Genomic DNA, 27,565 nt, shown 5'->3' with positions numbered 1-27,565 from the left:
CCTGGTGTGGAATCCCCAGTCACAGACTGTTCGGGGATTCCGCTTCAGGAGTTTCCCCTGATGTCACTGTCCATATATGGACAGAGACATCAAGCTCTCTGTCCAGGAGCGGAATCCCTGAACACACGGGGATTCTGCTTCTTCATGGAGCTAAAGTGGGGCTAGCACATAGCAGAGCAGGGAGATACCTCCCTGCTCTGCTATAGTGGCGTCACTACAGCAGTAGCAGCCGCTGCAGCTCCTAGCGGCGCCATCGGCCATGGGAGTTGTCGCCGGGCCAGGGCACTTTTAAAACAAGCAAGGGAAGGGAGCCAGCGCAGTGCTCCCTTCCACCTGCTGTACACCCGGGCCCTGCCACACAGTACCCCTGTATAAAGCACCCCCACATTGTAGAAACTTACCTCCAGCATACAGTCATTCGTTCAAATGGCATAAACTCCTCTTCCTCACATGCACTCTGCGCTGTGAGGAGAGAGCGAGCGATGGTAGACACGGCCGTCACTCGAGGCACATTCCTGTGATGGCCGTGTGTTACCCGGACTTCTATGGGAGCCGGGCGGCCATGTGAACAGCCGAAAATAGGGCATGTCCCATTTTTTGACACCCAGTTTTCCCGGCCCGTCAAAAAATCGGTTGTGTGAATAGCCCCATTAGGGGTCTATTGTTCCTACTGCAGCCGGGTGACATCCGTTTTATGAATGGCCGTCACCAGGCCGGGAAACCCTGTCGTGTGAATAAGGGCTAACAGTCACAGCCCACCACAAAAGTGATGAGCAGAGCCCCCATGACAGCGACATGCAGGTAATTCCCATTACAGTAATAGTCACAGCTTCACCTTGCGATGACAAATCTTACGACAAATTATTAACACTCACACTCACCTCCTCCATGATACAGGATTGTTTTTCTCTGTTCCCATGTCACCTACTCTTTCAGCAGAGATGCAGTAAGTGCTGAAGACAAACTGTTCTTTAGTAAAACAGAACAGGCAACAAAGAGCCATCCACAGATGCAAACATGCGTTTATGATGTTTGGGACAGGGCTGACATAGATATACTGTATATAGTAAATTATTTTGGCATTTTTATGACCAGACTGCATACAGTTGACATACACTTAGCCACATTCATTAATTACAATTTCTGATATTTAAACCTAGTACACATTCCCTCTCTTAGGTCAGTTAGGATCATTATTATATTTAAAAAATGTAAAATGTCAAAATAATACTGGAGACAATGATTTATTTAAGCTTTTATTTATTTTATCACATTCCCAGTGGCTCAGAAATTTGCATATACATGGTTAGTATTTGGTAGCATTGCCTTATAAAATAGTTTTTGTTTTTTTTTTTTTTAAATAAAAATGTGTAATTGGTGTGGCTTTCAAAATACTTTTTATTAAAAATTCTTTTTACTTTTTGAGATACAGCTGCTTTGTATTCTGAATACAGAGCAGCTGTATTGTGCATTAAGACCTGAATCCGTCAGGTCCGCGAGACTGACGGGCAGGGCGGCCATTAGGGGGGGGGGGGGGAATTGGGCAATTGCCCAGGGCCCCCATCCTCTTAGGGCCTAGGGCCTGCCGCCCATAACATTTATGCCCTCATGCCCAGTGGCGTCGCTATCCACATTCACTTGTATCGGTTTCCTCAGCGGGATGACGTCACTGCATCACGCTGGTCTGCAAATGCGTCCCTCCCGGAGGACGTTTTTTTATTTTTGGGCGGATGTGTAACACTATATACAAGGGAGGTGCTGTGTAGCACTATATATAATGGGGGATGTCTGTGTAGCACTATACACAAGGGGGTGTGTTGTGTAGCACTAAATACAAGGGGGATGCCTATGTAGCACTATATACAAGGGGGGGTTGTGTAGCACTATATAGAGTGGGGACTCACTGTGTAGCACTATATACAAGGGGTGCTGTGTAGCACTGTATACAAGGGCGGGGCACTGTGTAGCACTATATACAAGGGGATAACTGTAGCACTATATACTAGGGGGGCTGTGTTGCACTATATACAGTGAAGGAAATAACTATTTGATCCCTTGCTGTTTTTATAAGTTTGCCCACTGTCAAAGACATGAACAGTCTAGAATTTTTAGGCTAGGTTAATTTTACCAGTGAGAGATAGATTATATATTTAAAAAAACCTGAAAATCACATATATATTTATTTGCATTGTACACAGAGAAATAATTATTTGATCCCTTTGCCAAACAAGACTTAATACTTGGTGGCAAAACCCTTGTTGGCAAGCACAGCAGTCAGACGTTTTTTGTAGTTGATGATGAGGTTTGCACACATGTTAGATGGAATTTTGGCCCACTCCTCTTTGCAGATTATCTGTAAATCATTAAGATTTCGAGGCTGTCGCTTGGCAACTCGGATCTTCAGCTCCCTCCATAAGTTTTCGATGGGATTAAGGTCTGGAGACTGGCTAGGCCACTCTATGACCTTAATGTGCTTCTTTTTGAGCCACTCCTTTGTTGCCTTGGCTGTATGTTTCAGGCCATTGTCGTGCTGGAAGACCCAGCCACGAGCCATTTTTAATGTCCTGGTGGAGGGAAGGAGGTTGTCACTCAGGGTTTGACGGTACATGGCTCCATCCATTCTCCCATTGATGCGGTGAAGTAGTCCTGTGCCCTTAGCAGAGAAACACCCCCAAAACACAATGTTTCCACCTCCATGCTTGACAGTGGGGACGGTGTTCTTTGGGTCATAGGCAGCATTTATCTTCCTCCAAACATGGCGAGTTGAGTTAATGCCAAAGAGCTCAATTTTAGTCTCATCTGACCACAGCACCTTCTCCCAATCACTCTCAGAATCATCCAGCTGTTCATTTGCAAACTTCAGACGGGCCTGTACATGTGCCTTCTTGAGCAGGGGGACCTTGCGGGCACTGCAGGATTTTAATCCATTACGGCGTAATGTGTTACCAATGGTTTTCTTGGTGACTGTGGTCCCAGCTGCCTTGAGATCATTAACAAGTTCCCCCCGTGTAGTTTTCGGCTGAGCTCTCACCTTCCTCAGGATCAAGGATACCCCACGAGGTGAGATTTTGCATAGAGCCCCAGATCGATGTCGATTGACAGTCATTTTGTATGTCTTTCATTTTCTTACTATTGCACCAACAGTTGTCTCCTTCTCACCCAGCGTCTTACTTATGGTTTTGTAGCCCATTCCAGCCTTGTGCAGGTCTATGATCTTGTCCCTGACATCCTTAGAAAGCTCTTTGGTCTTGCCCATGTTGTAGAGGTTAGAGTCAGACTGATTAATTGAGTCTGTGGACAGGAGTCTTTTATACAGGTGACCATTTAAGACAGCTGTCTTTAATGCAGGCACCAAGTTGATTTGGAGCGTTTAACTAGTCTGGAGGAGGCTGAACTCTTAATAGTTGGTAGGGGATCAAATACTTATTTCTCTGTGCACAATGCAAATAAATATATATAATTTTGACTATATGATTTTCAGTTTGTTTTTTTTTAAATATAATCTATCTCTCACTGGTAAAATTAACCTAGCCTAAAAATTTTAGACTGTTCATGACTTTGACAGTGGGCAAACTTACAAAATCAGCAAGGGATCAAATACTTATTTCCTTCACTGTACATAGGGGGGCTGTGTAGCACTATATACAAGGGAGGGGGGCTGCGTAGCACTATATACAAGGGGGGCTGTGTAGCGTTATATACAAGGGGGGATGCTGTGTAGCACTGTATACAGGGGGGATAACTGTAGCACTATATACTAGGGGGGGCTGTGTTGCACTATATACATAGGGGGGCTGTGTAGCACCATATACGAGGGTGAGTGCTGTCTAGCACTATATACAAGGGAGGGGGCTGTGTAGCACTATATACAAGGGTGGGGTGCTGTGTGACACTATATACGAGCACCTGTGTATAACTGGCATCTACCACTATATGGTCACTGCATAGTGGTAATATTGGTCTTTGTATATTGGTTTTTATTCAGTAACAATACGGGGGTATTATTCAGTTACTATGTGGTTATGGTGTGGAGGTATTATTCAGTAAAAATACGGGGGTATTATTCAGTCACTATGTGGTTATGGTGTGGCGGTATTATTCAGTAACAGTATGGGGTATTATTCACTAACCGTATGCAGGTATTATTCACTAACAGTATGGCGGTATTATCCAGTCACTTTCTTGTTATGGTGTGGAGGTATTATTCAGTAACAGTATGGGGGTGTTATTCAGTCACTCTGTGGTTATGGTGTGGCGGTATTATTCAGTAACAGTATGGGTTTAATAGTCAGTCACTATGTGGTTATGGTGTGGAGGTATTATTCAGTAACGGTATGGGGGTATTATTTCATCTGGTATAGTGGTATGATTTAATAACTGTATATGTATATAGATAATTTTTTTGTGTGAGAGGGGGGACATATGCTGTGGGTCTTACAACACTGGACGCGCTAGAAATCAGTGATGCAGTTCTCTGCACACCACCTTCTGAATTGATTGCAGTATTGATACAGTAAGGCTTCGTTCACATCTGTGTCGCGGTTCTATCGATGGCTTCTGCCAGACCTTTCCGTCAGGGGAACCCATGAACGCAAACCAAACGGAAACGGCTTCCGTTTGCATTACCATTGATTTCAATGGTTATGTTTCCGCTGCAAATGGTTTCCGTTTGTTTCCGTTTCGTAAAGGTTTCGTTTTTTTGGACAGAATCAATAGCGCAGTCGTTTCAATTTGGTTTGCGTTCATGGGTTCCCCTTATGGAAAGGTCGGACAGAAGCCATGAATGGTACTCCTGGCTGATGCCTTGAGATGTTTTGTCAATATTTGCTAATTTTTTCCCCTCCTCATAATGCCATCTATTTTGTGAAGAGCACCAGTCCCTCCTGCAGCAAAGCACCCCCACAACATGATGCTGCTAACTCCGTTCCTCACAGTTGGGATGGTGTTCTTGACTTGCAAGCCTCCCTCTTTTTCCTCTAAACATAATGATGGTCATTATGGCTAACCAGTTCCATTTTTGTTTCATCAGACCAGAGCACATTTATTCGAAAAGTAAGATCTTTGTCCCCATGTGCAGTTGCAACCTGTAACCTTGCTTTTTTTATGGCGGTTTTGGAGCAGTGGCTTCTTCCTTGCTTAGTGGTCTTTCAAGCCATGTCTATATAGGACACGTTTTACTGTTAATATGGATACTTGTGTTCCTGTTTCATCCAGCATCTTCACAAGCTAGTTTGATGTTGTTCTTGGATTGATTTGTATATTTCACACCAAAGTACTAGGAGACAAAATTTAATTCTTTCATGCACGGTATGATAACTGCGTGGTCCCATAATATTTAAACGTGCATATTGTCATTTGAATAGATGAACGTGGTACCTAATACTTTCAGGCATTTGGAAATTGCTCCCAAAGATGTACCAGACTAGTGGAGGTCCACAATCCTTTTTCTGATGTCTTGGCTTATTTCTTTTGATTTTCCCATGATGTCAAGCAAAGAGGTAGACCTTGAAGGTAGGCTTAAAAGCTGCAATCCAATTAACTCAAATTATGTCAATTAGCATAACAGAAGCTTCTAAATGCATGACGGAATTTTCGGGAATTTATCTGGTTTCAGCAAATTAATGTTATTTTTTCTATGATTAAAAGTTATACAATTTTCCAATATATTGTCTCTATTAATTCCTAATGGTTTTCCAGATCTCTGCTTGCTGTTATTCAGTAGGAACCTAAAATTCTGTCCATGGTCATGAGATGGACACACAGGTGCTGGGATTATTAGAAGACACAGCTCTAATGCACATACTGTAACAATCCCAGCATCTGTATGTCTTTAACATGACCATGGACAGAATTTTATCCACTGGAAGTAAACAATGAATGTTCCTACTGAATAACAACCAGCAGAGATCCTGAAAACCTTCATGAGTTAATACAGAACGTATATTGGTAAATTGTATAACTATTAACTATACAAAAATAACATTAATGTGCTAAAACTGGACAACCCCTTCTAAATACACTGTCAACTTGGTGGGTGTAAACTTTTGAGCCACTGGGAATGTGTTAAAAGAAATAAAAGCTGAAACAAATCATTGAAATGGTCAAGGTGTACGTAAACTTATGACATTATGTAGTGTAGGTAAATGGCTTAAAGTGCTACATTCTCGGACTAAAGCTTGAACACTTGCCTTGAAATTGTGAGAAACTTTGTTTTAGGAATGTGCTGCATTCCCTTATTAACAGTTATTCATGGAAAGCTAGTGCTTCCCGCAATATGTCATATACTTACGACTAATGGATGTCACAGACTCAGAAGCCTAGCCCGCGCCATCAGCCGCAGATTTCAGCTGTATGTTACTGCAGGGACCGGAGCTAGCTACGATTCCCCACCATTAGAACCCTTTAGATGCAAGCGTGACAGTAAAGGGGTTTGCAACCAATCGGCATTCCCGCGACGCAATCAAAGGGGGTGTCTATGTCTGCTGTGGCAACCAGAGGCCTAACAATGGTCTCCTGGTCTGGCAAGTACGGAAGCCTATTAGGCCTTACTGGAGGCAGGACCTAATAGGATGCCTGTGAGTGTGAAACTGACAGGTATAATACACTGCACTACATAAGTATTGCAGTGTATTATAACAGAGATCAGACAGATGGACCTTCAAGTCCCCCAGGGGGACCAAAAAAAAAGTGAAATAAAATGTAAAAAAATGTAAGTTTCAAATAATAAAAACGAAAAAAATCACGCTTTTTCCCTTATCAAGTCCTTTATTATTGAAAATAAACTTTACATAATTGGTATTACCGTGTCTGTAACAGCCTGGACTATAAAAATATTATGACATTTATTTTGTGCAGTGAACGCCATAAAAAAAACCTTAAAAAACAATTCCAGAATTGCTATTTTTTTGATCACCTTGCCTTCCAAAAATTGGAATAAAAAGTAATCAAAAATGAGCATGTATCCAAAAATTAGACCAATAAAAATTGCAGCTCGTCCTGCAAAAAAATAAGAAGCCCTCCGTCGATTAAAAAATGATTAAAAAATGAAAAAGTTATGGTTCTCAGAACAGGCGACAGAAAGAATACACACTTTTTATAAAAAAAAATTGTGGAAAAAATGTGGAAAAAGTTGTAAAACATAAAAAAACAATGTAAACCTATACCAAATTTATATCGCTGTTTTCGTACTGACCCACAGAATGAAGTTAATTTGTCATTTACAATGCACGGTGAACGATGTATACAAAAAACTATGCCAGAATTGCTGTTTTTTTGGTCACCTTGCCTTCCAAAAATAGGCTATAAAATTATCAAGAACTCGCAAGTACCCCAAAATTGTACCATTAAATACTACAGCTCGTCCCACAAAAAACAAGTGCTCCCACTGCTCCATAGACGGAAAAAAAATAAGTTATGGCTCTCAGAATATGTTGAATATGTTTAAAAAAAAAAATAATGTTTTTTTGTAAAAGTAGTAAAACATATTAAAAGTACATATAGATTTGGTATAGCTATAATTGTACTGACCTGCAGACTAAAGTTAACATGTAATTCATACAGAACGGTGAACGCCGCATAAAAAGTGATAAAAAAGTTGCATGTACCCCAAAATTATACCAATAAGAACTACAGCTCATCCAGAAAAAAAACAGCCCTCATACCACTACGTCTATGAAAAAATAAAATAAATTATAGCTCTCATAAGTCAGTAAAGAAAAAAATATGCAGATGTTAAGGCCTGAGGGGAACATTTCTTCTGTTTCAAGAGGCGATTATCAAGGCCCTAATATTAGGGAACCAGGAAGGGGAGGGCTCAAACCTATCTGCTGCAAGCGAGGGTGCCCGTATTATACCAGGACAACACTTTCCCAACAAAATTCCCTCAACTGCAAAGGTGCAGAGTGGGCATAACATTTTGATCACTAAAATGGCATATCTATGGAATAATTGCCATTTTCACTCTGCAACATCGAGTTCACAATCATTTCTGGAAAACACCTGTGGGGTTAACATGCTCACTACATCCCTAGGTGAATACCTTGCGTGCCGTAGTTTCCAAAATGAGGTCACTTCTGGGGGGTTTCCACTGCTTTAGTCCCTCTGGGGCTTTACAAATGCGACATGACGCCCAGAAACCAATCCAGCAAAATTTCCAAAAGCCAAATGGCACTCTTTCCATTCTGAGCTTTACCATGTGCCCAAACAGCAGTTTCTGACCACATTTGGGGTATTTCTGTACTCAGGAGAAGTTGCTTTACAAATTTTTGGGTTCTTTTTCTCGTTTATTTGTTGACAAAATGTAAAATGTAAAGTAGTCTTATTGGACAAAATTTTTTTTTTTTTTATTGTCACTGCCTAATTTTGATCAAATCTATGAAAAACTGGGGTGTGAAAATGCTCCTTATATCCCTAGATAAATTCCTAAAAGCATGTAATTTCCTAAAAGGAGTAACTTTTGGTGAGTTTCCACTGTACTGGTACGTTAGGGGCTTTGCAAAAGCGACATGGTGCTTAGAAACCAATCCAGCAAAATTTGTGCTCAAAAAGCCAAACGGTGCTCTTTCCCTTCTGAGCTTTACCGTGTGCCCAAATAACAGTTTATGACCACATATACGGTAGGGTATTTCCGTACTCTGGAGAAATTTCTTTACAAATCTGGCAAGGCTTTTTCTCCTTTATTTATCTTGGCTAAAATTACTTCTTATTGGAAAAAAATAATTTATTTTCCCTTTTTTTTTTTTTCCGAGAATTTTTTATTCAAGTTCATTGCATTACAAAATAACACACATATTATGTAAAGGATTTGCCAGACACAGCTTCTGTGTCGACGCCCGTGGGCAATCAGTCTGCACCTGCTCCTATGTCTGTGAGACTGACTCCATCTTCCACCACTCAGGATGGCAGGCTTAGGAGTGGGAGAGCCTATCACAGCCTGGCCAGACGGAGGTAGCTCCCGCCCACTGTCTATTTATACTTGCCTTTCCTGTTCCTCCTTTGCCTGTGATTCTTCTATGCTTATTTCCTTGCTTGCTGCTGCTGCTTGTACTACTCATCCTCTGCTTGTTATTTGACCTTGGCTTTCTGACCACTCTCCTGCTCAGCGTTTTGTACCTCGTTCTCTCCTGGTTTGACTCGGCTCGTTCACTACTCTTGTTGCTCACGGTGTCTCCGTGGACAGCTGCCCCGTTTCCCTAGCTTCTGTGTACCCTTGTCTGTTTGTCTGTCTTGCACTTACTGAGCGCAGGGACCGTCGCCCAGTTGTACCCCGTCGCTTAGGATGGGTCGTTGCAAGTAGGCAGGGACTGAGTGGTGGGTAGATTAGGGCTCACCGGTCTGTCTCCCTACCCTGTCATTACATATTACCTCACAATAGCATAATAATGCTCTCAAATATTCCCCTTACACCAGGGATCTCAAACTCGGCCGGGTAAATGGGCCACACATAAAAAAAAGTTGACGGGCCACATTACTTTCAAATTTGAAGGGCCGCATTACTTTCAAATTTGATACAATACAAAAGTAGTGTTTATCAATTAGTTATTCAAACTACTATAACAATACCACATTACTTAATACTACATTACTATAATAATACTACATTACTACAACAATACTACATTACTATAATAATAAAACATTATTATAACAATACTACATTACTATAATAATACTACATTACTATAATATAGCGCTAGGTTGAAACTTAATGGAAATTTGTGAGTTTATTCCACGTGCTTATTTTAACAATCCAGTTTTCCAGTTTAAGTGTTACTAAATGCAGTCTGGCTGCACAGTTGGCAGCGTTTGGCTTTCAAAAGAATATCAATATTTGGCAGAACCTTTTTAGATAGCGCCACTGTCACGGACACTGGGTTTGTGGACCCACTAGGCCGCTCCGCCGTAGCGGGGAGGCAGCTGACCAGGTCACAGTCTATGTAAAAGTAAGATAGCAGACAGTAATGCTTAGGTACCTGAAATAGTCCGGACGGTGACTGTGGCTTCAGCGCGGATTGAGGCAGGTGCGGAAAGTGGCCCCAGACGTGGCGGGCAGTTTCCGATGAGCAGATAGCACTTGAACGTGGCAGATGGCACTTGACGTGGCAGATGGCACTTGACGTGGCAAATGACACTTGACGTGGCAGATGGCACTTGACGTGGCAGATGGCACTTGACGTGGCAGATGACACTTGACGTGGCAGATGGCACTTGACGTGGCAGATGGCACTTGAACACGGGTAGGCACAGGAACAATGCGGAATACAGGAACGGTAACAGGGCACGGGTAACAGCTGGAACGGGAGACACTAAGGGACCATTTGCGAGACAGACAGGGAAAGACTAACAACGCTCAGGCAAGGATCAGAAGGGCTGGGGCATTCTTATAGGGCAGGGAATCACGTGGGTTAATGATCATTGTTTTCATGTGCGCGCGCTGGCCCTTTAAGAGCAGGCGCGAGCATGCGCGCGCACCCTACGGGACCCGGCCGGACGGAGCGGAAGTGAGCGCTGGCATCTCCTAGGAAGGAGACGGAGGCCAGCGCTCACAGATCCATGGCTGCGGGCGTCGGGAGGTGAGTGAACCCGACGGCCCGCGGCCATGGGCGCTACAGCCACAGTGCCCTCTGTAGATTATGTCACAATGCCCTCTGTAGATACTGCAACACACCCACCCATAGATAATGCCACAGTGCCCACTGTAGTTAATGCCACAGTGCCCAATGCAGATACTGGCACAATGCCCTCTGTAGATAATGCCAAACACTCCCATAGATGATGCCACAGTGCGCTCTGTAAATGATGCCTCAGTGCCCTCTGTAGATAATGCCACAGTGCCCTCTGTAGATAATGCCGCAGTGCCCTCTGTAGTTAGTGGCACACACACACTCCCTATAGATAGTGCCACACCCCTATAGACACACACACCCCTGTAGATAGCTCCATTGGGCCTCCCTCTAGGAGTGGAATCCCCAACCAGAGCGTTGCCTATGCTTAGGCTGGGGATTTCTCTGCTGGAGGAGCCTCTGACATCACTGTCCATATATGGACTGATGTCAGGGGCAAGCCCAGAGCCGGAGTCCCTGGCAGAGCACTAGCAGCTCTCTACCTGGGACTCCAGCTCTGCTCCTGTAATCACTGTCCATATATAGACAGAGATGTCAGGGGCTTCCCCAGCCAGAGTCTTGGAGCAAAGCCGCTTCTAGCACACTGACTGGGACTCCAGCTCTGCTCCTGACATTTCTGTCCATATATGGACAGTGATGTCAGGGCCTTCCGCAGAGCAGGAGTCCCGGAGAAGAGAACTAGTATAAGTTATGGTCTGGGACATCATGAAGTAGTGCCGACGCACTACTCCTTTGGCCTGCTCTCTCCTCTCCCAAGGGAGCTATGGTGTCCGCGGGCCCAAGATGACAGCCTCAGGGGCTGCATGCAGGCCGTGGCCCGCGTGTTTGGGACCCCTGCCTTAGACCCACTCCCAAAAACCTGCCTACACAGAACAATAAGAAACACCAAAGGAAGAGAGGGGGAAAAAAAGTAACCGGGGGAGTCAGCTAGCAACAAAAAGGACAAAGGGACAACCATTTTTATCATATTATTCTATTCCCTTATGTTCCACAATCTAAATTAATCAGAGAAGTCCACCTAGACCATTTAAGAGTTTGTTGAGCATTTAGTACTCCATTTTCAGCTAAACATACTTCATAGTTATAGCACTGATTCACTTTTGCAATTACCATTGGAATATCCATACTTTTCCCTCCTTTCCAATTAGATGCAATTATTGAGCTTGCTGCAATTAAGGTCTGATACACTAACCATCTATAGTCTAAGGAAATATCTTCAAAATATATGTTTACAAGCGCCAACTCAGGTGAGGGAGATCTTTCTTTTTTTACAACTTTGAGATATTAAATGTAAAATTTATTTCCAAAAATTTGCAATTACTGTACAATTCCACCACATAAGATTCACTTTCATTTGACATTTTCTCCAACACAAACCTAAATACGTCGGGTACATCTTTGTTATTTTCAATTGCTACAGATGCCACCTTAATTGTATTTTTTGAGTAGCTTCTACTTGATTAATACAATAGGAATTTTTATTTCCATGTTTTACTGCTTGACTCCAACATTTCAGTGGATACATTTCTTTAAACTCGTTTTCCCAACTCAACATATAGCTAAGTTTCCCCTCCGCTCTAAAATCAATGATTTCGCTATCAATAGCAGAAATACCTCCCTTGTTCTTCTGACCTGAGTGAAGGTATCCACTGTACCTATGAAATGTACATTTTATTTTCCTTATTTTTGTAATCACCCCACATCCCTTTATGAGAGAATTAGTCTTCAGATAAAAAAAAGAGCTGTGATTTTGGTATGTTATATCTTCCCTCAACTCCAAAAAGGTCTTGATTCTACTTCCCTCATATATTTCTGCCAAATGAATGAATACTATATTGTTTCCAAAGATGGAAATTAAAATTCAGGAGATCTTCTTCTAGGAAGATCAGCTGAATGTCAGACAGTTCCATCTTCAGTCCCACATTAGTTGCTACATTAGTTGTTTCTAATCCCATTTTTTTATTTTTTGGCGTTACCTATAAAATCTTTAAAAAACATCCTTTTTAGAGGTACTTCTCCCATCTGTGCCCATTCAATCTGAACCCATGGTTTTTCAATGAATTCAGACCAATAGGATTTTACTGGTTCTAATATCGCCGCTATTTAATAAGCCTCTATATAAGGGACCCCCATTCCTCCTCTATTCATTCGACTAAACAAAATCTGATTAGATATTCTGACCCGCTTGTATCCCCAAATAAAATGGAGGCTCTGAGAGCTTATTCCTTTAATTAAAGATTTGGGGAATAGTAATGAAATACAACTGAAAGTATATAACAAGAGAGGGAGTATATTCATCTTAATTATATTGATTTTTGCTATCCACGATTAGCAAATTCCCTTGTATTTAGTTAACAATTCTATGATCTTTTCCTCTATCTCAGTTGTATTATATTTAATAATGGAATTCTTTGAATATGTGATGAAAACTCCCAGAAACGTAAACCACTTATCTGACCATATATAGTTCTACTTACTTTTTAGGCAATTCTTAAGGTCATCAGTGCAATTTATCTCCAAAATTTGGCATTTATTTTCATTTAATTTATAATAGGAGACTTGTGCAAATTGGTCTATAGACTCTTTCAGACCACTAAAAGATCCCTCTAGATCTGAACAAGAGGGAAATTTTGAACTCTGATCCACATGCAATTCCATGAATCTCCCGATTTTGCCTTATTGCTTGGGCCAAAGGCTCAAGTGTTAAGTTGAAATTCAGGGGAGAGAGGGGGCATCCCTTTCTGGTTCCATTCGAAATTCCAAAATATTTGGATGCAAACCCCATATTAGAGAATTGCATTAAGAAAAAAACCAGCAAAGCCAAGTTTCTGCAATGTTGCTTGCAGAAACCCCCAGTGCACTCTATCGAAAGCTTTTTCATTTTCACTGCCAAATTCTAATACAATTTAAGAATCACGTGTGGGGTCAAAATGCTCACTACAACCCTAGATGTAGTTTCCAAAATGGGGTCTTTTTTGGGATGTTTCTTTTGTTTTGCACCACAAGACCTTTTCAAAACTGACATGGTGCCTACAATATAATCTAATAAAAAGAAGGCCTCAAAATCCACTAGATGCTTCTTTGCTTCTGAGGCCTGTGTTTCAGTCCATTAGCACACTAGGGCCACATGTGGGATATTTCTAACAACTGCTGTATCTGGGCAATAAATATTTATTTGTTTTTCTTTGGTAAAACTTTCTGTGTTTCAGAAAAAAGGGATTAAAATAGAATTTCTGCGAAAAAAAATTAAATTTGTAAATTTCACTTCCACATTGCTTTAATTCCTGTGAAACTTCTAAAAGGTTAGGAAACGTTCTAAAACTGTTTTGAATACTTTAAGGGGTGCAGTTTTTAAAATGGGGTGACTTATTGGGTTTTCTAATATACGAGGCCCTCAAAGCCACCTCAGAACTGAACTGGTCCCTAAAAAAATTGGTTTTGGAAATTTTCTTGAAAATGTGAGAAATTGCTAATCAGGTTATAAGCCTCCTAACATCCTAGAAAAATAAAAAGATGTTCAAAAAACAATGCCAATATAAAGTAGACATATGGGAAATGTTAATTAGTAACTATTTTGTGTAGTATGACTATCTGCCTTACAAGCAGATATATTTAAATTCAGAAAAATGCTAATATTTGCAAATTTTCATTAGATTTTGGTGTTTTTCACAAATAATCACTGAATGTATCCACCACATTTTACCTCTGACATAAAGCAACAATATGTCATGAGAAAATAATCTCAGAATTGCTGGGTTACGTAAAAACAGTCCAAAGTTAATACCACATAAAGTGACACATGTCAGAATTGAAAAAGGAGGCTCTGTCAGGAGGGTCAAAAGTGGCTGCAGCGGAAAGGGGTTAACAAATCTGATCCAATGTTCAAAGTCAGTGGAATCCATAAACTCGAATTAGGACGTCAATAGAATAAGGAAAGACCATAGTGGCTATCCACCTTAGAGATAAACTGGATAAGAGTAAAACAAACTGTTGATGCAATCCCGGCCAATATATATTAGACTGAAGTTTTAAATGGGTATGTCAACCGATACCCACCCAGTTAACTTATCCAGATCCAAATCATAGGTTATATTGATATAACGGAGAGAAGGAAGACACAGAGAGCATTCTTGTATACCCAAATATCATTCTCTAAAGTTTTTTGACCAAAGCAATTACAATAATCTCTTTCAAAAAGGAGTAGGCTTGATTTCAGACAATCGTTTGCAATGTGACATTGACGGTGGTTTAGCCAATAGCATACAGTGAGGAGATATTCGTACTAAGCCAATCACAGGCATGAAAGACTTTTTAAATCTATGATTCCCATGAAACACTACATCATCTCAACTGATAACCACCACCTGAAATTAGACCAAAACCATTTTTCAGCACAGAAAACAAACTTATCTTATGACCCGTTCAGTTTTATGTTAAGACCTTTTTCATAGAATTGCAACTTCAAGGTCAGCACACATTTCTTGTAACAAACTCAGATAAAGAGACACACGGCTGAGAAACAGACAATCCCAGAGTGAATATACTGTCTTGAAGCAACAGGTGACCGCTTAATCACAAAATGGATTATTTAGAATACAAGATGGATGCAAGATATGCAAAATGGAGTTTACACAAAATGAAATCACTTAAACGCATTTTAATCACTTTCACACATACACACCCAAAAAATATTAATTTGTTTTAAATATTGGGCAAAGCTACAGTATATCCTTTTTTTTTCTTTGTGTCCATAAGGGAGATGCGCAAAAGTTAAAGTATACCTTCTGAACATGAATTGTGAATAATGCACATTGTAAAAGTCTTTCTGTATCTACTTTAAGTTACTTGAACTCCAAAGATGCAATAGTCTCATAGATCAATTATTCTTACTTTATTTGTTTAAGATTTGTAAAAATGTATTGAATGCTGTTATAATCTTTTCATGTCATAAATTCAATAGTTTTCTGTGCTACTTGTTTTTAACAGATTAGTACAATGTCATTGTTGTTTTTTTATTTTAGATTTATATCAATTTTTTTTGTATTAAGCAACTTATTTCCTTTGACTCGTTTTACACTAGACCATTTGAGATTATTATTCTGCTCACAATATTTGCGAATTGTGTGGCACTAGCAATTTATCTACCAATGCCAGAGGATGATACAAATGCAACAAATGCTGTCTTGGTAATGACTTTTCATTCATTCTGTGATGTACATGTATAATGTAATAAATGATTTCTATGCACATTGCTGTATATATATTGTAAGATGGAATAAGGATTTTAGGTGGTATATCGAAGCCGATAGTATTTTTTTTTTTTTGCATTGCAAATAGTATTAGGGCATAAGAAAATTACAAAACCTAAGACTTCGGCCTAATTTTTTCTTTGGGCTTCTGCAAGAAATATCTGGCTATGTTGTAAGGAATCCACATGCTGCAACCCTCCGCACTCCGCGGCTGGCAGCCCATCTCTATTCTTTTACAATCAGTCAAGCCAATCAGAGGAAAGTTTATTTACCCTGGCTAGGAGAAAATTAGAATAAATGATTTCCACTCTGATTTGCTTACTGAAGCCATTGTATCGTAAATATTGCCAGTTTCATAGGGTTTTATGGGGATTTAAGTTCAGTAGAAACCCAAAAGTTTTGGCTGCTCTGGTTGTATTACGGCTATGTGAAAACCTGCATTACAATACAATATTGTCAGTTCCTATATTCAGTTACACCTATTTCCTTGTCAAGACACATATACAATTGGCTGGCATGATAGTTTCTGCTTATACTCCTTGGGCAAATGCTCTGTGTTCCTGAGCCAAATGGCACCACTGGTGGTATCCTATGGATATGTAAAAGTGAAGGAGATATTTTCTTTTAAGACAAAGTTACCCAGCTTTCAAAATATATGGAAACTTAGTTATTAAGGAAAAATTAATGAGCGATACAATTACTTTTACCTCAATTCATACAAACTAGATGCAGTTGCGATTGAAGCAGCAAGGTTACAGAGCAACATAACAGCGTTTGTTTATAAAAAAAACAAAAAAATAAACAAAGCTGTTTTCTTTCGGAGAGAGTGCCACAACTGCCCATAGGTTGTGTTTGGTAATGCATCTTAGCGCTATTGAAGTGAATAGGGCTGAGATGCAATACCACAAACAACCTGTGGACATATGTGGCACTATTTTAAGAATAAACAGCCACGTTTTTCTCTAACTGTACAACTACTTTATATTCCTTCACAAAAACATTACATGTATAAAATAATATGTATAAGGATCTTCTACTACTTTTGTTAAGATCCTATATTGATATAATATACAGGGTGGGCCATTTATATGGATACACCTAAATAAAATGGGAATGGTTGGTGATATTAACTTCCTGTTTGTGGCACATTAGTATATGGGAGGGGGGAAACTTTTCAAGCTGGGTGTTGACCATGGCGGCCATTTTGATGTCGGCCATTTTGTATCCAACTTTAATTTTTTCAATGGGAAGAGGGTCATGTGACACATCAAACTTATCGAGAATTTCACAAGAAAAACAATGGTGTGCTTGGTTTTAACGTTACTTTATTCTTTCATGAGTTATTTACAAGTTTCTGACCACTTATAAAATGTGTTCAAAGTGCTGCCCATTGTGTTGGATTGTCAATGCAACCCTCTTCTCCCACTCTTCACACAAGGATAGCAACACCGCAGAAGAAATGCTAGCACAGGCTTCCAGTATCCGTAGTTTCAGTTGCTGCACATCTCGTATCTTCACAGCATAGACAATTGCCTTCAGATTACCCCAAAGATAAAAGTCTAAAGGGGTCAGATCGGGAGACCTAGGGGGCCATTCAACTGGCCCATGACGAGCAATCCACTTTCCAGGAAACTGTTCATCTAGGAATGCTCGGACCTGACACCCATAATGTGGTGGTGCACCATCTTGCTGGAAAAACTCAGGGAACGTGCCAGCTTCAGTACATAAAGAGGGAAACACATCATCATGTAGCAATTTTAGATATCCCGTGGCCTTGAGGTTTCCATTGATGAAGAATAGCCCCACTATCTTTGTACCCCATATATCTCACCATACCATCAATTTTTGTGTTCCAACAGTCTTGGAGAGATCTATCCAATGTGGGTTAGTGTCAGACCAATAGCGGTGGTTTTGTTTGTTAACTTCACCATTCACATAAAAGTTTGCCTCATCACTAAACAAAATGTTCTGTGTAAACTGAGGGTCCTGTTCCAATTTTTGTTTTGCCCATTCTGCAAATTCAGTGCGCCGATCTGGGTCATCCGCGTTGAGATGCTGCAGCAGCTGGAGTTTGTAAGGGTGCCATTTGTGAGTAGCTAATATCCGTCGAAGGAATGTTCGACTGATGCCACTCTCCAGTGACATGCGGCGAGTGCTACGCTGTGGGCTCTTGCTGAATGAAGCTAGGACAGCCACTGATGTTTCTTCATTAGTGACAGTTTTCATGCGTCCACATTTTGGCAAATCCAACACTGAACCAGTTTCACGAAACTTGGCAAGCAGTTTGCAAACTGTAGCATGGGAGATGGGTGGTCTCGTAGGGTGTCTTGCATTGAAATTTGCTGCAATGACCCGGGTACTGCGTTCACCAGACATCAACACAATTTCTATCCGCTCCTCACGTGTTAACCTCTGCGACATGTCAATGGCTGTAAACAAAGAGAAGCTTGTAAATAACTCATGAAAGAATAAAGTAACTTTAAAACCAAGTACGCCATTGTTTTTCTTGTGAAATTCTCGATAAGTTTGATGTGTCACATGACCCTCTTCCCATTGAAAAAACTAAAGTTGGATACACAATGGCAGACTTTAAAATGGCCGCCATGGTGAACACCCAACTTGAAAAGTTTCTCCCCTCTCATATACTAATGTGCCACAAACAGGAAGTTAATATCACCAACCATTCCCATTTTATTTAGGTGTATCCATATAAATGGCCCACCCTGTATATATAAGGGGCAGATACGACATTAATATCATATATAAAGAAAAAAGTGCATTCCATTAGATGCAAAATTCTACATCTGTCTGTTCAAAGAAACGTGGAATTAAAGGAAATGTATCACTTATATTTTTATTTATTAATTACCAATTACTTATACATAATCTTTTTTTAGGTTTTTATTTTCTGATTTATGTCTTTTTTAATCTGACGTTCTTTACATTATTATGGAGTTAGTCATCTTGCCTAAACTGCTGATCTGAGTTGTTGAGCGTTGCCGACATTGTGACTGGGGATTCCACTCCAGGAGAAGCCCCTATTGTTTGTGTCCATTTATGGACAGTGACGACACTGGCTTCTCCTGAAGTGGAATCCCCGATCACAGCCTCGGCAATGCTGTGGACGAGGATTCCGCTTCAGGAGTTGCCCCTGATGTCACTGTCCATGTATGGACGGAGACATCAAGCGCTCCGTCCAGGAGCGGAATCCCCGGCCACACGGGGATTCTGTTCCTTCAGGGAGCTACAGTGGCGCTATTAGATAGCAGAGCAGGAAGATACCTCCCTGCTCTGCTAAAGTGGCATCGCTACCGCTGTAGCAGCCGCAGCGGCTGTTGGAGGCAGCACCGGCCATTGGGAGGGCCCTCATGCCAGGTGTCGCAGCTATCAGCCACTATAGCTGCTACAGCGGTAGCGATGCCAGTGAGTGAAGAAGCGCCTGGGCGGAATGGCGGGTGCTGAGTCAACGGCTCGGGCGCTTCTAAAACAAGCAGGGCTTCGAAGGGAGCCTGTGAAGCGCCCCCTTCCACCTGCTGGAGTGATGTGCTCTGTGCAATGGCACAGGTTGCACACCCCTAAGGCCTGCCGTGTCCATGGCCCATACACAGCCTGACCTGGTCCCAAATATCTCTATTCCACTCTGCTATGTTCCCAACTAGTTACCCTTGTTGCATCTATTTGCGCTTTATATCCATATTGGCTCAAATACTGGTTGGGTGATAGGTTCATACAGCTTTAATCATTTAAAAAAACAAATGTAATAATTAAAAAAAAAATGCAATATATTTTCACCCAAAAAACTTGATTTAAACAATAGGTAATTTTCTGACATTACATTCCTTTTAAACCTAATTTATTTTGTTCCTATTTATAGGAGAAGGTTGAATATATATTTCTGTTTATTTTCACAATTGAAGCATTTCTGAAGATTGTATCATATGGATTCATATTACATACAGATGCTTATCTACGCAATTTCTGGAATATCCTTGACTTCACAATTGTGTCTGTAGGGTAAGTGATAAACCTTACTAGTATTCACTCAACTTATGCTTTGTAATGAACATGGTTTTTTTGTCTGATGAATAAAGCACTTCTCATGTTCTAAAAAGAGTGGAGTCAAAACTGTTGCTTTTGGCTTTCGTAGCTTTTAGTATTTGAAATTTCTTATGTGATTAAAACTAGAGAAAATTTTCATGACAATATGTAAATAATCAATGAGATAATCTACTTTTCTATTTGCTTTTTAGTCCTGTTGAAATTACTTTATCTCCAGTACATACCCTGGCTTTAGAACTAGTCATCACTTTGACAAACCTAAATATCACTGTAAAGTCAATTAGTTTTAGAATTTACTTCACGATACTGATTTTTCTCTGTATTTTTTTTTTTTATACTTGCCACAAAAGGGCATAACAGTATGTCCTGGTGAGAGTGTGGGTACAGAATAATGATTGACAGCTGGGCTCCCGCCGGAACTGCAGGATCAGAAAAGCCATTGTTTCCGGCCGCTTAACCCCTTAGGGCTACCTCTGTCAGCGTTGCTGATGAATTTAACATGGCAATCAGGGGCCTAACAAAGGCCTCCAGGTCAGCTATAGGTGTGTGCAAGAGGCATTGCCTTAAAAATTACCTGTCAGTCATACACTGACAGGCAGTATTGCTTTAAAATACAAATTATTCCAAAGCATTATTTATGCGATCAAGCAATTGCAGCTTCAAGCCCCCTAATGGGACTAAAATAGTATTTTAAAATGTTTAAATAAAAACAAAAAGGTCTCCCCCAAAGAACAAAATCCTTTTTTTATTAAAATTATATTATTATTTACAAGGACGAAGTGGAGTGCTAAACAGAGGAATTTAAAACAACTATTTTAAATCCCTGTTTTTTTGCATTCCACTTTGTCCATATCTATTTGCAATGGTGACTGACACTGACTGGGTTGGGGATAGCTCAGTGGCGTAGCTATAGGGGTCGCAGTGGTTGCGGTTGTGTCCGGGCCCCTAAGCCTGGGGGGCCCACAGGGCCCCCTGTTGTCATACAGCATGCTGATTAAATACATTTTCTGTGCCGTGAAGTCGGAACTTCCTGGTTATGGTCACATGGTACACTTAGTGCACCATGTGTCCATGACGTCACGTGAGGGGCGTTCCAGCCAGCTTGGAAGAGCTGGTGCGGAGGACTCCAGGTGAGCTGCAGAGTCTGTATTGTAATGTAATGTATTGTATTGTCTTGTAATGTATTGTGTTGTATTGTGCTGTCTGTGTTTGCGGAGGAGAGTGGGGGGGGGGCTGTTAGATTACAGCCCCCCCTCCTCTCTCCACCGCAAACTGCACAATACAACACAATACATTACAAACTGTGGGTCGCGTCCCCTCTGGGGGGGTCGTGTGAAGACCTCCGGGAGGTCGCGAGTCACTTACCGAGGTCCAGGTTCCATTCAATGCTGGAGCAAGGAGCTGACGTATGACTCCTTGCTCCAGCATTCACTGTGTCCCGAGCGGCTCGATGCAGGTAGGCACGATGTAGCGACATCATCGCGCCTCTCTGCGCCGTGTCACTCACCTCACACACCGGAGTAAGCAAAGGATCCTCCACTCGGCGTGGGAATGGGGATAGGTAAGTAATTATGTTATTTTTCTATTATGCACATATGGGGGCATTATACTGTATGGGGGCTGATATGGCGGGGGGGTTATACTGCATGGGGGGCTGATATGGCAGGGGGGCATTATAATGAATGGGGTGCTGATATGGTGTGGGGCATTATACTGTATGGGGGCTGATATGGCAGGGGGGGCATTATACTGAATGGCGGGCTGATATGGCATGGGGGTTGATAAGGTGGGTGGCATTATACTGCATAGGGGGCTGATATGGGTGAATTATACTGTATGGGGGCTGATATGGGGGGCAATATACTGTAGGGGGAGCTGATATGGGGGGCTTTATACTGCATAGGGAGCTGATATGGGGGCATTATACTGTATGGGGAGCTGATATTGGGGGCATTATACTGTATGGATAGCTCATATGGGGGCATTATACTGTATGGGGAGCTGATATGGGGGGGCATTATACTGTATGGATAGCTCATATGGGGGCATTATACTGTATGGGGAGCTGATATGGGGGGGCATTATACTGTATGGGGGGGGGGGGTGGATATTGTGGTATTATACTATATGGGGAGCTCATATGGGGGGCATTGTAGTGTATGGGGAGCTGATATAGGGGCATTATACTGTATGGGGGCTAATATGGAGGGGCATTATACTGTATGGGGGCTGATATGGGGGGCAATATACTGTAGGGGGAGCTGATATGGGGGGCTTTATACTGCATAGGGAGCTGATATGGGGGCATTATACTGTATGGGGAGCTGATATTGGGGGCATTATACTGTATGGATAGCTCATATGGGGGCATTATACTGTATGGGGAGCTGATATGGGGGGGCATTATACTGTATGGGGGGGGTGGATATTGTGGTATTATACTATATGGGGAGCTCATATGGGGGGCATTGTAGTGTATGGGGAGCTGATATAGGGGCATTATACTGTATGGGGGCTAATATGGAGGGGCATTATACTGTATGAGGAGCTGATAATTGGGGCATTATACTGTATGGGGAGCTGATATGTGGGGCATTATACTGTATGGATAGCTGATATGGGGGGCATTATACTGTTTGGGGGCAGATATGGGGGCATTATACTGCGCTGGGAGCTGATATGGGGGCATTATACTGTATGGGGGCTGATATGGGGGGCATTATACTATATGGGGAGCTGATATGGAGGGGCATTATACTGTATGGGGAGCTGATATGGAGGAGCATTATACTGTATGGGAGCTGATATGGGGGGCATTATACTGTATGGGGGCTGATATGGGGGGCACTATACTGTATGGTGGCAGCTATGTGGGGCATTATACTGTGGGGGCTGATATGGGGAGCATTATACAGTATAAGGCAGTGATGGGAGGGCATTATACTGTATGGGGCAGTTATGGGTGCATTATACTGTGTGGGGGCAGCTATGGGAGCATTATACTGTGTGGGGGAATTATAATATGGGGCTGTTGGGCAAGGCAGCTGGGCATAGGCGCGCGCAGGGGTCTGGTGATGGTGGTGTTGGGGAGGGGTAGGGGGGCCCAAGCTGAATTTTTGCACCCGGGCCCATGAGCCTTTAGCTACGCCCCTGGGATAGCTGCAGCCAACCATACATTAATATGTCCTGTCTTGTTTACTCCAGTGTTGTACTTGGATTGGTAAAATCCGACAAGGTGAGCAACTTCTTTATTGCCTTCATCTACCTTACCTATCTCGATTGATTTGCACGATGTAGCGCTGTGTGTCATCTTTTCTCTTTTAGAATTACAATTAATCTAAACTAATAACACACAAATAGGTGTACAGTTCTTGTCTATTTTTTAGCACATTTAAAAAATATCCACAGTGCAGGGAGAAAAATTAAGTGAACCTTTGTGTTAATAACTCTTCTAAGAGCTAATTGGCAAAAGGTGTTTCAATTAAAGAGATGAAAATGGAAGTGCAGGTTTCATAGGTTGTTACCCATTCAATAGAGGCACACAAAGCCTGGTTATTGAAAATTTGTTTTTCCCAAGAAAGATTGGTTAGTGTGAACCATGCGTTGAGGCAAACAACTTTCCGAAAACCTCAGAAGTCGTGTTAAAGAGATACCTGAAGCTGGAAAAGCTTACAAAAGCATTGCTAAAGACCTGGGTGTTCATCAATCCACAATTAGAAAAATTGTTTCCACACGAAAAAATTCAGGATTGTTGCTATCCTCACTAAGAGTGGGCAGACTGTTAAAAACTCTCCAAGAGCACAATGATCAATGCAGAAAGAGGTGAGAAAGAACCCAAGGGTAACAGCAAAAGAACAGACTGCAAAAACCTCTGTCCATGTGTCCACTATTAAAAAAACACTGAACAAGAATGGTGTTCGTGGAAGGACACCAAGAAGAAAGCCACTGCTGTGTTTAAAAAACATTATGGCCCATCTCATTATTCCACAATGCTTTTGAGAAAATGTTTCTTGGACAGATGAGACAAAAATAGAACTTTCTAGCACAAATGCACAGTGCTATGTCTGGAAAAAGAAAAAAATGCTGCACACCAACACCAAAACCTCACCCTAACTGTAAAGCATTGTAGAGGGAGCATCATGGTTTGAGGCTGATTTGCTGCCTTAGGGCCTGGATGGCTTGCGATCCTTGAGGTAACAACGACTTCAATGGTGTATCAAAACATTTTGCAGGCGGGCAGCAGTCCATGACTTCAAACTGAAGAGAGCTTGGGTGATGCAATAAGACAATGTAAATCAAGTCCTTACCTTAAAGAGGCTCTGTCACCACATTACAAGTGCCCTATCTTCTACATAAGGAGAAGGGCGCTATAATGTAGGTGAAAGCAGTGCTTTTTTATTTAGAAAAACAATCTATTTTCACCACGTTAGGAGCGATTTTAGCTTTATGCTAATTAGTTTCTTAATGCCCAAGTGGGCGTGTTTTTACCTTAGACCAAGTGGGCGTTGTACAGAGGAGTGTATGACGCTGACCAATCAGCGTTGTGCACTTCTCCCCATTCATTTAGTCAGCTCATATTGATACTGTGTTGTTCACTATGTGCTGTCTTATACTGACATATTAACATTACTGAAGTGTTTAGACAGTGAATAGACCTTCCTTCCAGCCAGGACGGGATGTCTGCTCACAATCCCGAAACAGGAGGTAGGGCACTTATAATGTGGTGACAGAGTCTCTTTAACCTTAAAGATACAGCTGGTAGGAAAAAAACGGGTCTTTGGACGGCGCTGCTACACTTAGATTAAATGTAAGGATGTGAAGATCATTAATCACGTAGGCAGAGATATATTCAAAGATTTAATTGAAGTTAAAACAGTGGCAACGCGTTTCAATGCTGAATTAGCATCTTCCTCAGGCCATAACAACCCGCATTTTACGCCCTCTTATATACTGTAGTGTAGTAGGATGAACAGCCAGAAAGACAGAGGTCAAAGGGTGACTATGACGTCCTTATCAGGAAGAAGAGTAACGTAATTTGCAATAAAATTACATATAGCTAGAAGAAATAAAATTATACACAATGTATCGCTAGACAATGATATTAAAAACAAGGGGTTTAACCCGTTAAATAAATGAAATCTTTCATAAATAGACAGGATTCAAATTTTAAATTTAAAAGCATTACCAATACCTGCAGCAGAAAACTAACAAGTTCAGAAATAATTACGCTAGTGCGAAGGATGGAAGGGAAAAAAAGAGGGGGACACAATTACAATTTACGATGGTCAAGTTATGTTGAGAGCTTGACTAAAAAGTGTGCCGCTGGTTGCTAGGTAACGCAGGCGACACCAGTAAGCGTCCCTGGAGTCCAGGCAACTACACGCGGCTGCTAAAGTCAACAAGAAGCAATAGGAAAAACGGAGACAAGTCATGGGCAAAGTTCATTAAAAGTGAGTAATTACCTGCTTACTAAATCTACGCATATGTGTTAGTCAAGGGATGATTCTGATATATCATTCAAACCCTCTGGTTGTAGCGTTTACAATTTAAAAATACAATAGTTCTCTAATTGCTTTAATTTGCAAAATCTAATCGCAACAATAGGAGAAATGTGTTCTATGGGGGTAATACTAATACTATTGAACTGACTATTGTGTACACAAGCAAAGTGTCGAGAGACACTGTGCTTGAGAAAACCTGTGTTAACATTGAATCGATGTTTGTTTATCCTGATGCGTAGACATTGTGTTGTTCGACCTACATATTTCAAGTGACATGAACATTCTAACAAGTATATAACGTAAGAACTACCACACTTTAGAAATGTCTTGATAAGGAAAATATTATTTTGTAGCTGTTGAGGTATACATATTTTTTCTATGTGATATATTTGTGCAACACATACAGCGTGAATGGCCACATTTAAAGGAACCATGTACACTAGGGAACATTATAGGACTATGTGATTTGGAGCTCTTCACCCTGCTGGGTGCAAGGATGTTCTTTAACCCCTTAAGGACGCAGCCTAGTTTGGGCCTTAAGGCTCAGAGGCTGACATATTTCATTTTATGTGGTAATAACTTCGTAATGCTTAAACCTATCCAAGCGATTTTGTGAAAAATAGCAAAATTTAGAGAAAATTTGAAAAAAATAGCACTTTTCTGAATTTAAATTCATCTGCTTGTAAGGCATTTCGTTATACCACACAAAATAGTTACTAATTAACATTTCCTATATGTATACTTTAGATTGGCATCGTTTTTTGAACATTCTTTTATTTTTCTTGGACGTTACAAGGCTTAGAACATAAACAGCAATTTCTCATATTTTTAAGAAAATTTCAAAAGCCTTTTTTTTTAGGTACCTGTACAGTTCTGAAGTGGCTTTGAGGGGCCTATGTATTAGGAACACCCATAAAACACCCCATTTTAAAAACTAGACCCCCTCAAAGTATTCAAAACAGCATTTAGAAAGTTTATTAACCCTTTAGACTTTTCACAGGAATTAAAGCAAAGTGGAGGTGAAATTTGCAAATTTCATTTTTCTTGCAGAAATTTAATTTTATTCCATTTATTTCTGTAACACAGAAGGTTTTACCAGATAAACACTAATAAATATGTATTGTCCAGATTCTGCTGTTTTTAGAAATGTCCCACATGTGGCTCTAGTGTGCTTGTGGACTAAAATACAAGCCTCAGAAGCAAAGAAGCACCTAGTGCATTTTGCGGCCTCTTTTTTATTAGAATATATTTTAGGCAGCATGCAAGGTTTGAAGAGGTGTTGAGGTGCCAAAACAGTAGGAGTCCCCCAAAAGTGACCCCATTTTGGAAACTACACCCCTCAAGGAATTAATTTATGGTTGTTGTTATCATTTTTAACCCACAGTTTTTTCACAGCACATATTTGAATTGGGCTGTGAAATTAAAAAATGACATTTGTTTCAATCAGATGTCATTTTTGACCAAAATGTCTTCGTTTCACAGGGAACAAAATGCCCCATTTTGTTGCCCAATTTCTTCTGAGTGCGGCAATACCCCATATGTGGTGATAAACTGCCGTTTGGGTCCATGGGAGGCCTCAGAAGGGAAGGAGCGCTTTGTGTTCTTTGGAGTGCAGATTTCGCTAGATTGGTTTTTGGGTGCCATGTCGCATTTGCAGAGCCCCAGAGGTATCAGAGCAACAGAAACCCACAAGAAGTGACCCCATTTTGGAAACTAAACCCCTCAAGGAATTCATTTATAGTAGTTATTACCATTTTAACCCCACAGTTTTTTCACAGCACATATTTGAATTGGGCTGTGAAATTAAAAAAATGACATTTGTTTCAATAAGATGTCATTTTTGACCAAAATTTCTTATTTTCACAGGGAGCAAAATGCCTCATTTTGCTGCCCAATTTTTCCTGAGTATGGCGATACCCCATTTGTTGTGATAAACTGCCGTTTGGGCCCATAGGAGGACTCAAAATGGAAGGACCACCATTTGGCCTACTGTAGCTTTTCTGGTGCTAAGTCATGTATGGAGAACCCCTGAGGTATCAGTACAGTTGAACCAAGTGACTCCATTTTAAAAACTACACCCCTTAAGGCATTCATCCAGAGGTGTAGTGAGCATTTTGACCCCACAGTTATTGTG

General features: G+C 41.1%; 1 protein-coding gene across 1 annotated transcript in view; it reads left to right on the top strand.

The window, feature by feature from the left end:
- The window catches only part of CACNA1S (calcium voltage-gated channel subunit alpha1 S), a 960,893-nt gene that overhangs the window by 111,617 nt on the left and 821,711 nt on the right, over window positions 1-27,565 (top strand). The window contains exons 3-4 of the mRNA XM_075853532.1: window positions 15,703-15,808; window positions 19,746-19,885. Of these exons, the coding sequence (XP_075709647.1) occupies window positions 15,703-15,808; window positions 19,746-19,885 (246 nt within the window). The remainder of the gene's footprint in view (window positions 1-15,702; window positions 15,809-19,745; window positions 19,886-27,565) is intronic.

This window comes from Rhinoderma darwinii, chromosome 2, assembly GCF_050947455.1.
Source record: "Rhinoderma darwinii isolate aRhiDar2 chromosome 2, aRhiDar2.hap1, whole genome shotgun sequence".
Lineage (NCBI taxonomy): Eukaryota > Metazoa > Chordata > Amphibia > Anura > Rhinodermatidae > Rhinoderma > Rhinoderma darwinii.
The sequence above is the reverse complement of the archived record's forward strand: the minus strand, read 5'-3'. Positions and strand labels throughout refer to the sequence as shown.